Consider the following 12,937-nt stretch of genomic DNA (forward strand, 5'->3'; position numbering starts at 1 on the left):
AGATAATGTTGAACGTATGTAAATACGTGCAGGGTCACCTACTCCATTTGCTGTTGCAGCCGACTATCGACATACAGCTGCAGTCAAAATAATAGTAGTGCCCACAGAGGTTTTCAAACAATCCAAAAAAACACCTTTCAAAACGTGTTCAGAAATTTTTTTTTAATTTTCAATGAAAGTTAACTCATAGTAGGTGATAATAATGAAAATTGACTTTGAAAAATGCATGACTTTTCAGAAAGAAATGAAAATGTTAAAATGGACCTAAATTTGATCGGTCAAAATAATAGTAGTGCATTTTTTCAAACAGCATCACAGCCAAATAAAACATTTTAAGTTTAAATGATAAAAACTATGTAATAGCCCTATATTTAATGTTTATTTTAGTATTTTGTTGAATAGCCTTTGTTGGCTATAACAGACGCACAGCGCTTATGCCTGGAATCAACTAAATTCTGGCATCTTTGCACAGGAACAGAGTCCCATGACCTTTGTACAGCTTTCCAGAGTTTAAAGCTATTACTCGGTTTTATTTCTGAGATTGCTCTCTTAACGTCACACCACAAATTCTCACTTGGATTGAGATCGGGTGACTCTGCGGGCCACTGTATGACTTCGACTTGATGGGCTGCGAACCACTCTTTGGCGAGTTTACTTGTATGTATTGGATCAATGTCCTGTTGAAAAGTCCAAACAAGTGGCATGTCCTCGAAGGCATATAGGAGCATCATCTCGTTTAAAATTTTTACATATAAATAACGATCCATGATGTATTTTACCCAATACACTGGCCCAACTCCATAATACGAAAAACTCGCCCAAATCATAATCGCTGAACCACCGTGCTTAACCGTTTTTAATGTATATTTCGGGAAAAAGTCAGATAAGGGTGGTCGTCTAACAAACTCCCGAGAGCCATGGCCTCCAAACAAAACTATCTTGGACTCATCCGACCACAAAATATTCCTCCACTTCTCCAAAGGCCAATTCAAGTGCTTTCTTGCAAACTTCAAACGGAATGTTGCATAACTTGCTGCATGTTTTTTTGTTAGTAACGGCACTTTTCGTGGACTTCTTGAAATGAGGTTTTCATCTCCGAGACATCTTATTGTTTCCAAACTAAAATTAATTTTACAAGATTTTTTTTAGGGCTGCAGTGGACCCGAAAGGATTGCTTCTTGCCTGTCTTGTTAAGCGATCTACTGACCTTTTGGTCAATAACTTGAACCGACCACGAGTTTCATTTGTTGGTTCATATTTGATTGCATTTCTAATCATTGTAGAAGAGCATCCGATAATATTTTGCACCCTGACATAAGTCTTTCCAGAAAAAATCAGTTTTTTAATGAGTTACCGCCTCTCGGCATTACAGTGTTTGCCACGCCCCATATATTCTGTACCTAATTTCAAAGAAGAGTCTAAAAATGATAGAAACTGTTAAAAAACACGCAAGAGTATTGTAAAATACCACAAACCTGGCTAAAAAGCGATTAAATTTAATTATTCTTGTCAATTTAGCTGGCACTACTATTATTTTGACTGGGTCAAACAAGTGCATCCTTGCAATTAAAGCCGAAAAAGAATGTAAAACGAAGAGAGAACCGAAAATAACTTTACGTTCTTAGAGAGCAAAGAATTAACGTCACTTGTGTGAAAAAATTATTTGAATATGTGAAGGCATAGAGGAAATAATGAGAAATAACGTGTTGCTTCACCGGCACTACTATTATTTTGACCGCAACTGTATCTGTCCGAAGAGTTCAATGTGCGTTTGCAATTTGTAATGGTTTGCGGTTTGTAATGGCGATTGTAATTGGCCATGAAAAAAATCATCGCTATAAAACTAAAACAAATACAGGGCAATGCTAACCCATTATAAAGGAAACTAAAAGAAAATATAAAGGAAAACATAATTTCTGTTAAAAGCAAAAAAAATAATTAAATTTAAATGTACTCTAATATTATTTCGTTTAATTTTTAAATTTATGTTTTAATATTTGTATGCAAACAAGCAACACTTTTATTAAATACCAAGTTAGTGAACAAGTAAGTATATCTTTACAAAGTTAACAACAATTGCAGCTCTCTACAAAAAATACTGTTTCGGATACGAGGGAACGTGAGGCTATTCCTCATTTAATCAAAATGTAATTTTTAAATTTCATATTTTCTGTAGAATGGGTACATTATTTTATTGGGATGTATAAAAAAACTTGCTCTTTCTCAGATATGCATTCCGTAGTTTATAGCGTATAAGGCACTTTTTAGGGGTGGAAATGTCAACAAGAATTCCATGTTACTTTTAAAACTTCTTCAAGAATATTTATGCTAATTTGATAATTTAACGTACATTGGTGACTGGCAGATGCCTCAAAACGATGATTCACGCAAAATACTTAAAAATCTAATTTGTATACTCGTTATTCGTAGAATAAAAGGGTATACTAGATTCGTGATAACAGGTAGAAAGTATATATATTCTTGATCAGTACGAATCGATTCGGCCCTGTCCTTCCATATGAACGTCGAGATCTAAAAAAGCTAGGTTGGTATTGAGCATACAGATTCTAGAAACATAGACGCAACGCAAGTTTGTTGACCCATGTTGCCACGCCTACTCTACGCCCACAAACCGCCCAAAACTGTTACGCCCACACTTTTGAAAAATAATTTGATATTTTTTGATTTTTATTAGTCTTGTAAAGTTCTATCAATATGCCAAAGAACTTTTTGCCACGCCCACAAACCTACCATAACTGCCACGACCGCACATCTGAAAAAAGTTTTTATATTTTTACACATTTTTTAATTCCTATCGATTTAACAAAAAACTTTCTGCCACGCTTACAAGCCGCCAAAAGCTGCCACGCTTACACTTTTGAAAAATGTTATGAGATTTTTAAAGTTGTTTCTTAGTCATGGAAATTGCTATCGGTTTGCCAAAAATTTGTTTGCTTATGGAAAATTTTTAAATTATGATTTAATTTTTTTATATTTTTTCCATAGTTTTTACCGATATTCTAGAATATGTTGTAATTTCTTGTTCGCACTTCCACTATCTGAGTAAAGGGTATCTGATAGTCCGGGAACTCGACTATAACATGCTATCTTGCTAATATCCGTTTCAATATATCGATAATATTAATATAAATCAAAAAATCGACCATATTAAATGCATATGCATATGCTAAAAAGTTGTTATTTATATTATTATATCACAAATACCACGATAACTAAGTTTGCCGATGGGTTTGAATAGGTCTAAATGCACATAAAAATGCTGTAGTCTCTTTTTTTTTAATTTTATATATAGTTATTTACCATAGTTACCAAAAGAAGCTTAATTTCACGTATCTTAGGCATTGGAAACCCCAAACGGGTGTACTTCCCATTGAGAATAGCTCCAGCAAGTGTCAGCCTCAGGATTACAAAATTCTGTTTATGGGTCGTTTAAAATAACTACAAATTCTTAAATATCTTAAATTTGTTTGTAAGAATGGTGGTTTCTATTGAAGCATAAGAGCATTAAGGTTACGCTGAAGTATTGTGTCCTTAACAGAATTAAATACAACATTAATATTACGTGTATCTATGGCTGTGGTAAAGTGATGATAGATCCTACTTATGCTGCTACTGCGACGAACGCTCATAAACATTTGTAGTATGAAGTTCTGAACATCTAAAACTGAGTGTGGATTTCCGTTGAAATGTGGATAGTACCAGCGAATATCAGTCTCAGGATTACGAACTTTTTGTTCAAGCAAGTCTGTTTTGTTCAGAAATAAAATAATTGATATTCCTTTAAATGTCGCATTGTTGACAATTGTATCAAATATATTCTTTGACTCTTCGAGACGATTGGTTTTTCTGTAACGATATTCGTTAATTATTAATCGTTAATTGATTATAATTTACCTGTCTTCCGCAAGAACTTGATCAAACTCCGAACTAGATACGAGAAATATAATGGACGTTACGGAGCTATCAAAACATCTTGTCCATTTTTGACGTTGAGTTCGCTGACCACCAACATCGACGAACACAAATGGAATGTTCTAAAAATAACCCAGTCTTTAGAGGTAACTTTATGTCATTATTTAATTCACACACCTGAACTTTCACACAAAACTCATAAACCCCTTTAGTTGCCTTCCGGCAATGCAAAATATCTTTGTGCGTTGGCACATAATCTGGTGTAGCTAGCCGTTCAATCTCGTCTAGGAAATAGCTAACAGAATCGCTCTAAAAATATTATTGTAAAAGTTTAAACAATTTGCGATGCAAAAAAGCTTACAATTTGAAATTCTCGTCTTCTTTCAAAAGCTCTTCTAATGCCGCGATCTTGCCACAGTCGGCTTATTGGTGGTGCATACTCCATAAACTTGGGTAGGTCTAGTGAACTACATTCCATCAATTTGGCATAATAAGCATCCTGTTCTCTGCCGTCACTTCCCCACGCAATGTTTAGCTTTTCGCGAGCGTCCAATAAGACTTGCATACCTTAAAGGTTAGTTTACTTAGACAAAATCTCCTTTGGTGAATTTTATAATTAACTACGTACCTCGTATAACGTTTTGGTATATGACACTTTGGTATTCCAGCAGCAGTTCATAATCAAAGTTAACCCCATGAATAATTCGCATCTGTTTAAGAAAAGTTGACTTTCCAGATTCTCCAGCACCTAAAAGCAGCAGTTTTACCTACAACCGAGTTTTGTGTTGTATTCAAGCGTTAATAATATATATTTGTTTAGCAAGGCTTGCAAAAGTAAGAATATTAAAACCAATCAAATTTCCTCACAATACCTGGATTCATGGAGATAGGTGTATAAAATTTCATAATTAAATAATTTTTTAATGTTTTAATCCGGTATGAATATTGCCTGAGAATATTGTGTCAAACTTTTAAAAGCTAATTCTCGATATTGTGGAGGATATGCCTTCCGGAAGTTAATGGCGCCGAGCCAGTCTTTCCATGACTTTAACTTTATATTAAAATTGCGGCCAGCATCACTTACACAAATTATAATGTCAGCGGCGATATGACCCTTGGAAATAGAACTTTCACTTTACAAAAAAAAATATTTTTGTTTTTGCCTTAGGCATTACTCTAAATAAATATTATAGGGATATAAAAAGAATTGCCTTCATATCCCTAAAAAGCTACTGCAAAAGACTTTCTCTCGGCCTCTGAATATTTCCACCTTAAGAACTCTTTTTAATTTAGTTGTATCAGTTATTAGTTTTGGGATTATTTAAACTTCTAAAAATAATACCTTTAGTTGTTAGTTAATAATGTTTGAATTATCCCACTTGGTTCGCTTCATACATGTAAATATTGCTAATGAGGTGGTTGAATGACTTAATTAGTAAACAAATTAACTGGATTTGGAAATAAAAGTAAAGACTGAGGAAAAACTTAAGTCCGTCGAATATACGTATATGTACATATGTGTACAAGAAATGACAATTTTTTTAAAATATCTATAGAAATTGGCAAGAAAAACCATAAAATCAAAAACAAGAGAGAACGATGTCCGCTACATAGTTTGTCTTAGGCACTAGCCAAAGAAATTTAACATTTTTTTCTTACAGGGCAGGAAATGCTTCCTTAACTACCTGCAACAAAGATAAAACAAAATTTGACTAATTTACAAATTTTATATTTACCAGAATAGCAGCAACATTTCTTTATACCATATTTTTAAAAAACCTTTGCCCGGCAGCAACAAAACCTCAATTTGGTGTCCTAAAATCAATTTAAACAAATTTAAAAAAACTAATCTTCCAACGCCATTAACTGCTTAACCCCGTGACGATAAAGACTTTTTATATCTATGACTTTTTTTTTTGTTTGAAATAGCAAATCTAAAATTTAAATCAAAATAAAGCGCATGTTCACTTTTTGGTTTTTATATTTAAAACTGTGTAGGCCCACAGTCCTTAATATTCAAAAATTAATACATTAATATCTCTTTCGGCTGGAAATAATTCCTTGCGTTCTTTAGAACACACAACTGCAGTTTCAGATATTTTATCCAAGGTTAATAAGGGTGATGGTAACATTTAAATGTGATTAAAGTAATTCAATGATCCGTATGTATGTTAACCAATATTCTATTCCAACTTTTGAATATGGATCGCATGTCTAAGGTGCCCGAAATAAGTTCATTTGGATCAGTTTGATTTTGTTAAACAAAAAAAATACTTTTTGCTTTAGCGGGAATCAATAAAACCAAAAGCGATCGCTATTATCGAAAACTTCAAATATCAGATACCACTCTCTGCGAGGGTATGCAAGCAGCAAAGCGACTGTTTCCGAGAATGCACACTTGCTCAAAACAGTGACGGTTACTTTCTTTCTTGATGTTTTTTCACTAATATATAAAGTTTTTATATAGATGGATATTGATGGGCAAAACAAAGCACCATAAGCACGTTTTCAACAGCTTTTACAATGTGAAAGATTTAGGCATTATAAAGTGGGCTTAGTCAAAATGTTTTTCAAATAACGGTAGGTATTGAGTACATAACTTTATTTCGGTTTAAATAAGGCGATACTTATATTATTGGAGGGGGTGTTTTGATTTCAGTCAGATGTTTTAAACGCAGGTGACCTTTGCCACATATAATGTATATATTATTGATCAGAATAAACAAGCGAATCGAAATAGCCATGTTTGTGTGTCCGTTTATAAGCAAACTAGTTTCTCAATTTTAAAACTTAGTGCATGCAACTTTCCATATTCTTTCATATTGCAGGTTGTATTATAAGGGAAGAAGTAATATTTGTATTGTGTGTTTTATGAATTTAATTAAAAAAATATTTGTGCACCAGATATTGTTTTGCTTATCACCGAACAGTCAGTCTAAAACAGGGTGCTTTGGAATGAGAGAGAACATGAAGTGTTTCATGTGGCAACCTTGATAAGTCGTAAAAGAAATATTCGGCTGACACACTTTAAAACTTGTCCGTATCCGAGAAAAATCGTTATAGTGGCAAAAGTAGAAAATTGAAGCTGTTTGGGGCACTGGTTAAAATCCAAGACATTTAATAGATATTGGCTGTCTGTCCCAAAGTCCCAAGTAAACTAAATAAACCCAAACAATAAATCCCCATAACTTATGTAACTATAAAAACATGCTCTTAAAGAATATGAAGTTATGTTTGGTTCTCTTCTTCCTTTTTATTCATTTATATAAATATTCATTTAAATCACTTTTAAACAAAGATTGTGGTATTTTACAATACTCTTTGGAGTTTTTAAATAGTTTCTACCATTTTTTCTACATTCAGTCCTGACTACATGGGGAGAGACATACACTGTAATGCCGGGGGACTAATATTATTAAAAACCCGATTTCTGTTGAAAAAACTTATGTTAAAGTGCAAAATATTATTGGGTTCTCTTCTACTATGGTTAGATACGAAATTAAATATGAACAAACAATTGTAACTCGTGATTGGCCCAAAAGGTTAGGTCATTGCTTAGGACAGTCAAGAATTCTGCCTTTCGGGCCTACTGCATCGCAAAAACTTGTATTGGCCCTTGGAGAAGTGGAGGAATATTTTGGGGTCAGTTAAAACCAGAATAGTTATTTTTGAAAAGAGTGACCACCATATTATATTATTGAGTTGAGCCAGTATTTATGGTCAAAACCATCACGGATCGTTATCTATACATAAAATGTTTTGACAAGGTGATGCTCCCATATGCCCTAGAGGACACTACACTTGTTTCGCCGTTCTAAGAGGACAATGATCTAAAACATACAAGTAAACTTGCCAATCAGTACCACCAATCCAGTTGATGTCATGGAGTGGCCCGCAGTCACCCGATCTCAATCCAATTGAAATTAATTTGATGCGGGAGACGATGGGAGAAATACAAGCAAGTGATTATCTTTAACATTTTGCGGACTTACAAAGGTCCTCGAACCCTATTCCTGTGAAGAAATGCCAGAATTTAGTTGCTTCTATGCAAAGGAGCTAAGCGTCCTTTAATAAAAACCAAGGATATACAACAAAATACTAAACTAAAATTATCATATACATAGTAGTTGACATGTAAGTAGTTTATAATTCAAAAAAAAAATTTTTAACGTTGCAACAGATGTTTTTTTTTAATTGTTGTTTATGACAATCTGTGGGCACAATTATTTTGACTGCTTGATCAACGTGGCTGGTTCTGCTGATTAATAATACATATAACCATCCTAGAATGTCTAGTCAAAAAAGGACTTCACTTTTGACAGTGCCTTTTTCGAGATATTTGCTCTTAACTGAGTATTGACATTACATTCAAAACAAAACATATAAAATTTGTTCAAACATTAACATGCATATACCTAATTCGTGTCGAATATCTCTTACTCACTTCGTGGTTACCTTTTAAATAAAATACCAACGGCAAGGATATAAAAAGCTATATCCTTAGATCACCTCACCTGACGCCGAAATGTGTGTTTTTCTTTTTCCAGGAACTTATCAATCTCCTTGGACTTGTAACGCTGATCCAGCTCCTCAGGTGTACTACGCAGCCTTACTAGATAAGTGATAATGTTTCCGCAACATCGAAAGCAAGCAAAGCGAGAGTTCTGAAGCCGACTTCCTTGAAGTCGCAATCGCTCTGTTCCATTCGATATTAGTCCGTCTGTAGACGTGGTAGCTGCTTCTGGTCCAGTTACCGCTCCCACCCGCGTGCGATGCTCTTCCATAAGATGAGTCAGAGTACCACTCAGCGTGTCACTGTCTATGCTGTTTTCGACGCCGTACGTGATGACATTGTTGTTTGGAATGGAAATTCGTCCTTGAGTTAATTTAGTTAATGTAATGCCAGACATCGTTGGCAAGCCAACGCCTGATGCTCGCACTCTATATACACACACGAACACCAATGCGTCGTACACTCGATACACTACAGCTTTCCTTATAATTTCTGGATTTAGCAAATGTACAAGCACTTTCTAAATTGATCATATTGAAAGCGTAGGGGTTTAATAGTAGAAAAGGCGATACTGCCATCTCAAAGCCGGTGCCACAAATGTTAGCATTATATTTCTACATGGCATCACAACTAAACGCAAAAATTCCGAAATAAACACCAAAAGGACGGTGAATGTGAACGTTATAAGATTATTACAATGTCGGCCATTACATTACCGTTTCTTTCCGAATACGATTGTAAATATATTTGCTGCGGTGATTTTAAATATATGCCTGTATATCGAATATATACATTATGTGTTATAACCTGTCCCCACAAAGCACTTGCCTGTTGGAAAACGTAGAGGTTTCATAATATGATCCTCCAATTCAATTAATAATTAGTTCTACTCAGATCGGTCAAATCGGAACCAAATTAAAAATTATAAACTTTAAAAAACAAAATGGAAATATAACAAATCGGTTGTTCCAGAAGTACAATTTATAAAATCTATCCTATGCCAAAGTCTGCCAAAGTAAGGAAGTCTAAGTTTAATATTACATTTTTGGCTTTTCTTTATTTTTACACAAACAATGTAAAATACATTTTTGAGCTAAAAACACACATTTTTTACTTCCGAAGTCTATTAAAATTATAAAACAATTGTTAATATATTGTTCACGCAAACGACCAAGTACAGGGGCAGCATATTTGAACAGGTATTTTAGTTGGAAAAATTTGTTTGCAAACACCAAATTGACAACTATATTTTGACAACGTCTTATCTGACTGATACTTTTGAGAATCTGAAAAATGATGGTTAAATACCATAAGTGGAAACTCCGCATATGTTAAGTTAATGAAGTGAAAACGTTTTGTTAAAGCAAAAATCGTATATATATATGCATATGTTATAGAACCGATACATGTATAAAAATGTATGTAGATGTTATGCGTCTTCTTCTTACTCTTCTTCTTACTCTCAACAGTTACAAATTTAAAAACACACTGGAGACATGGAGGGCTTTACTTCTTTTCAATAGTTGATTATTCGTTTAACAACAAGGAAAACACACACAATTATCCGAGTAACACATTTCTATAAAAGCTATTAATAAATTAACATTTTATATCGTTAGCAATAACTTTAACTTCCATGTTGTGAAATGCAGACAATTTATACAAAAATCAACATAAATAAGGGTCGTTTTTATGGTTAGTACTCATAGGAGGAGACTTTTGCTCATTTCGTTAGCTACTAACTAGTCCGTAGAACTGCAGAGCAACCCCAACATACCATTTAACTTATTCATTAAAGTGAATATTTAGGCATGCTCCGGTAAACGAATTTGTAAGAATTTTACGATTTAGATTTAAAATGGGAAGAATTGGTGGAAGAATCTGGTTTTCGAATTCGTAAGAATTATTCGATTTGTAAAACGCGCACTTTTGTCTGGCCGAAATGAAAGTAAATGCCTTCTTTCAAATCAAATCCGATCTCATTTACTAAGGGAAAAAAATAGTTTACTAAATGTCTATTGATGTTTATTCAACATCACCACAAAACTATTCTGCCACTTAGTTATTTTATAAAAAAAATTTTTTTCTTACCCCACCCATATGACAAATTAAAATGTTGCCCCAAGCTCCTAGTCGCAGTGGTATTTTCAAGGAAATTTATAAAAATATAAATAATAAATCCAGTTGAAAGCTGAAATCCCAGTGGAACCGGCAGACAATGTTGCAATGCGTGTAATGACTTATGTCGGTAATCAAAAGCCGAACGTAATTGCTCGCCGCGGAAAGACCTGGGATGCTGGAATAAAATAAACCACAAAGTAATTGGTCTTGAAACGAAACAGGAAGGTAAAAATTTTAAGAAGGGCCAAAAGTATTGTTTGTCAAAATGGTCAAAGTACAGTAAAAAAGTAATTGCGAATATCGGTATTAAAACTGTGAAAAAGGTGGCAGCTCTAGATTTCCTCATGTCCTAAAATTTCTGCCGTCTTCTGGCTTCAAAACAATCAAGTTTATGTTGTGTCCAAACCCCTAAGAAAAGCCGAAGTTTGGATGGTATGTGCGATCGGGAGAGGTAAAGCATGGATGGAGTGCATCCACGCACACTAAGATAGGAGCGGAGCGCAGGCCTTGAAGTCGGTTCCCGACCTATCTGAGAGCGAGAGGAATGAAAAGCAGGAAAGGGAACTGGCAGAACCGAGCCCATACATATCTGGGCAAGGTGACCGCCATGCGGGCAAGCTCAAAGTTTTAAACCGGACGAACCAACAGCAAATATAAACGGGCGTGAAAAATACCAGGACAGGAAGAGACTAGGCAGACGGAAGAAAAAGGCAAAAGTGAGTCTGTTCCGAATAAAAAAAAACATAAAACTTAAACCTAAAATAGGAATAAATAGATTTATCTGGGGTTCAGAGAGACAGAACCGCCTTCGAGCGGACCCTGAAAAACTTCTTTTGTAGCCGGGTTGGTTCCACTTTGAGATCGGGACAAAATTTATTTGATCCGGACACCCACGCCGTTCCCAACTTCGAAGGCCAAACCCAATCCCGCAGCAAAACCAAGCCAAGAAAATTGATGCGGTAATATTCATTTATTATTTAACAAATACATATATTTATTAGCTCACTTACATACACTTACATATTTATTTATTTATTAGCCCTATTTAACTAGTTATTTATTGATCATATTTATTAATTTATTTTGTTATTTTTTCAAGATGCAATACGCAATATGCCATAAAAACACACACAAAAATAACAAGAAAAAGACAACAAAAATTACAAAGAGAGCACTTAAACGATTTATTATACAATAGACATCTGCATGAGTGGCGAAAAAGGCACATTCAAATGCACAATGCCGAAAATGAATGGAATGAGAATGAAAGCAAAGTCAAACTGGTATGAGTGAGTGAGTGAATTTACGTACGACTCAGTCGCACAACAACGAAACAGATGGAAATGAATTGAATGGAATGAGAACACAGTAAATTGAGACGCTTCATTCGAATGATTCGAGTGACAACTGAAAACAATGAAAAAGAAATAAAATTTATTTTTATAGTTGTAAATAGTAAATAAAAACAAAACGTTACAAAAATGCATACAGATTTGTCGGCTTCTTTTAAAAATAATGCGTCCATTATTGCGTCTTTGAAGTACAGCTGTCAAGAATAAGCAAAGGAATGGACCGAATTCGCACGCAACAACTCGAATCATTCGAATGTTCTAGGCATTTCCAAATGTTTCATTTCATTTTACGCTTCATTCATTTACGTTCATTTCGTTGCAGGTAGTAAGCTATGAGTGGAATGATAACCTCTCACTCATACAATGTCGTTTCATTTCGTGCGTTTCACTCATTCAATTCCATTCGAATGTATTCTATGTGACGTATGTTATGAGTGGAATCATGCAGATGTTTATTATACAAGAAGGCACTTAACACGATGATCAAATAAATACAATGAAAACTTAACTATCAAAAAAAAACAAAAACAACAAGAAACACAATTAATAGCAAAATGTAAAGCAAATCTTATGGAGTCCAAGCTAAAAAATTAAACTTAAAATCTAATTTATACTATACGACATATGTATATAAAACAAATCGGATGGAGTCCAGCTACAAAACTAAACTTAAAATCTAATTTATACTATACTATATAAGTTAGCGTCACCCAGTTGGTCACGCCTTAGCCGATCCATTCGGAAAATTGCGATTTTCGCGAGAATCAGATTTTTCAGTTTATTATAATATCTTTGGTTCTTAATCTAAAGGGTTCAAGATTTCCTGGTCAACTCCGCTCGCCATTCCAGACTGGACTGACTAAAGCTCCATTGGCCAAGCTTAAAAGAAGTCAATGCAAAGACGCTCTGGGAAATGTTGTATCAGCAACAGCAGGCCGGCCCGAGTAAATAGCTGTAGATTTTGCCAGATATTATTAGGTCAATCTTGATAACAACGGTGTCAAGTAAAATTCGCCTT

General features: G+C 34.4%; 1 protein-coding gene across 4 annotated transcripts; it reads right to left on the reverse strand.

Annotated features, from left to right (window-relative positions):
- Positions 1 to 846: 846 nt before the first annotated feature.
- On the reverse strand, positions 847 to 9,169 carry LOC122613353 (guanine nucleotide-binding protein subunit alpha homolog). 4 transcript variants are annotated; one of them, XR_006325682.1, is made up of 8 exons: positions 8,448 to 9,166; positions 4,562 to 4,700; positions 4,295 to 4,500; positions 4,111 to 4,242; positions 3,916 to 4,055; positions 1,476 to 3,867; positions 1,208 to 1,418; positions 847 to 1,119 (listed from the first exon to the last, which is right to left on the reverse strand). XR_006325682.1 is itself a non-coding variant. In XM_043787487.1 (6 exons), the coding sequence occupies exons 1-6, from the start codon at positions 8,841 to 8,843 to the stop codon at positions 3,507 to 3,509; spliced, it is 1,374 nt and encodes a 457-aa protein (XP_043643422.1). In that variant the 5' UTR covers positions 8,844 to 9,166; the 3' UTR covers positions 847 to 3,506. The 4 variants fall into 4 exon arrangements, 2 of the variants coding, with proteins under 2 accessions (XP_043643422.1, XP_043643423.1); XR_006325681.1 differs by having other exon boundaries at positions 847 to 1,418; XM_043787487.1 differs by having other exon boundaries at positions 847 to 3,867.
- Between the last annotated feature and the right edge of the window lie 3,768 nt (positions 9,170 to 12,937).

Source organism: Drosophila teissieri, chromosome 2R, assembly GCF_016746235.2.
Source record: "Drosophila teissieri strain GT53w chromosome 2R, Prin_Dtei_1.1, whole genome shotgun sequence".
Classification (NCBI taxonomy): Eukaryota; Metazoa; Arthropoda; class Insecta; order Diptera; family Drosophilidae; genus Drosophila; species Drosophila teissieri.

Excerpts from the sequence above, each read along its gene's own strand:
- LOC122613353 (XM_043787487.1), bottom strand. The coding sequence starts at position 8,843 with ATGTCTGGCATTACATTAACTAAATTAACTCAAGGACGAATTTCCATT. Across the intron at positions 4,501-4,561 it reads ATACCAAAACGTTATACGAG|GTATGCAAGTCTTATTGGAC; the intron begins GTACGTAGTTAA and ends CTAACCTTTAAG. Across the intron at positions 3,868-3,915 it reads CAAGTTCTTGCGGAAGACAG|AAAAACCAATCGTCTCGAAG; the intron begins GTAAATTATAAT and ends ATATCGTTACAG.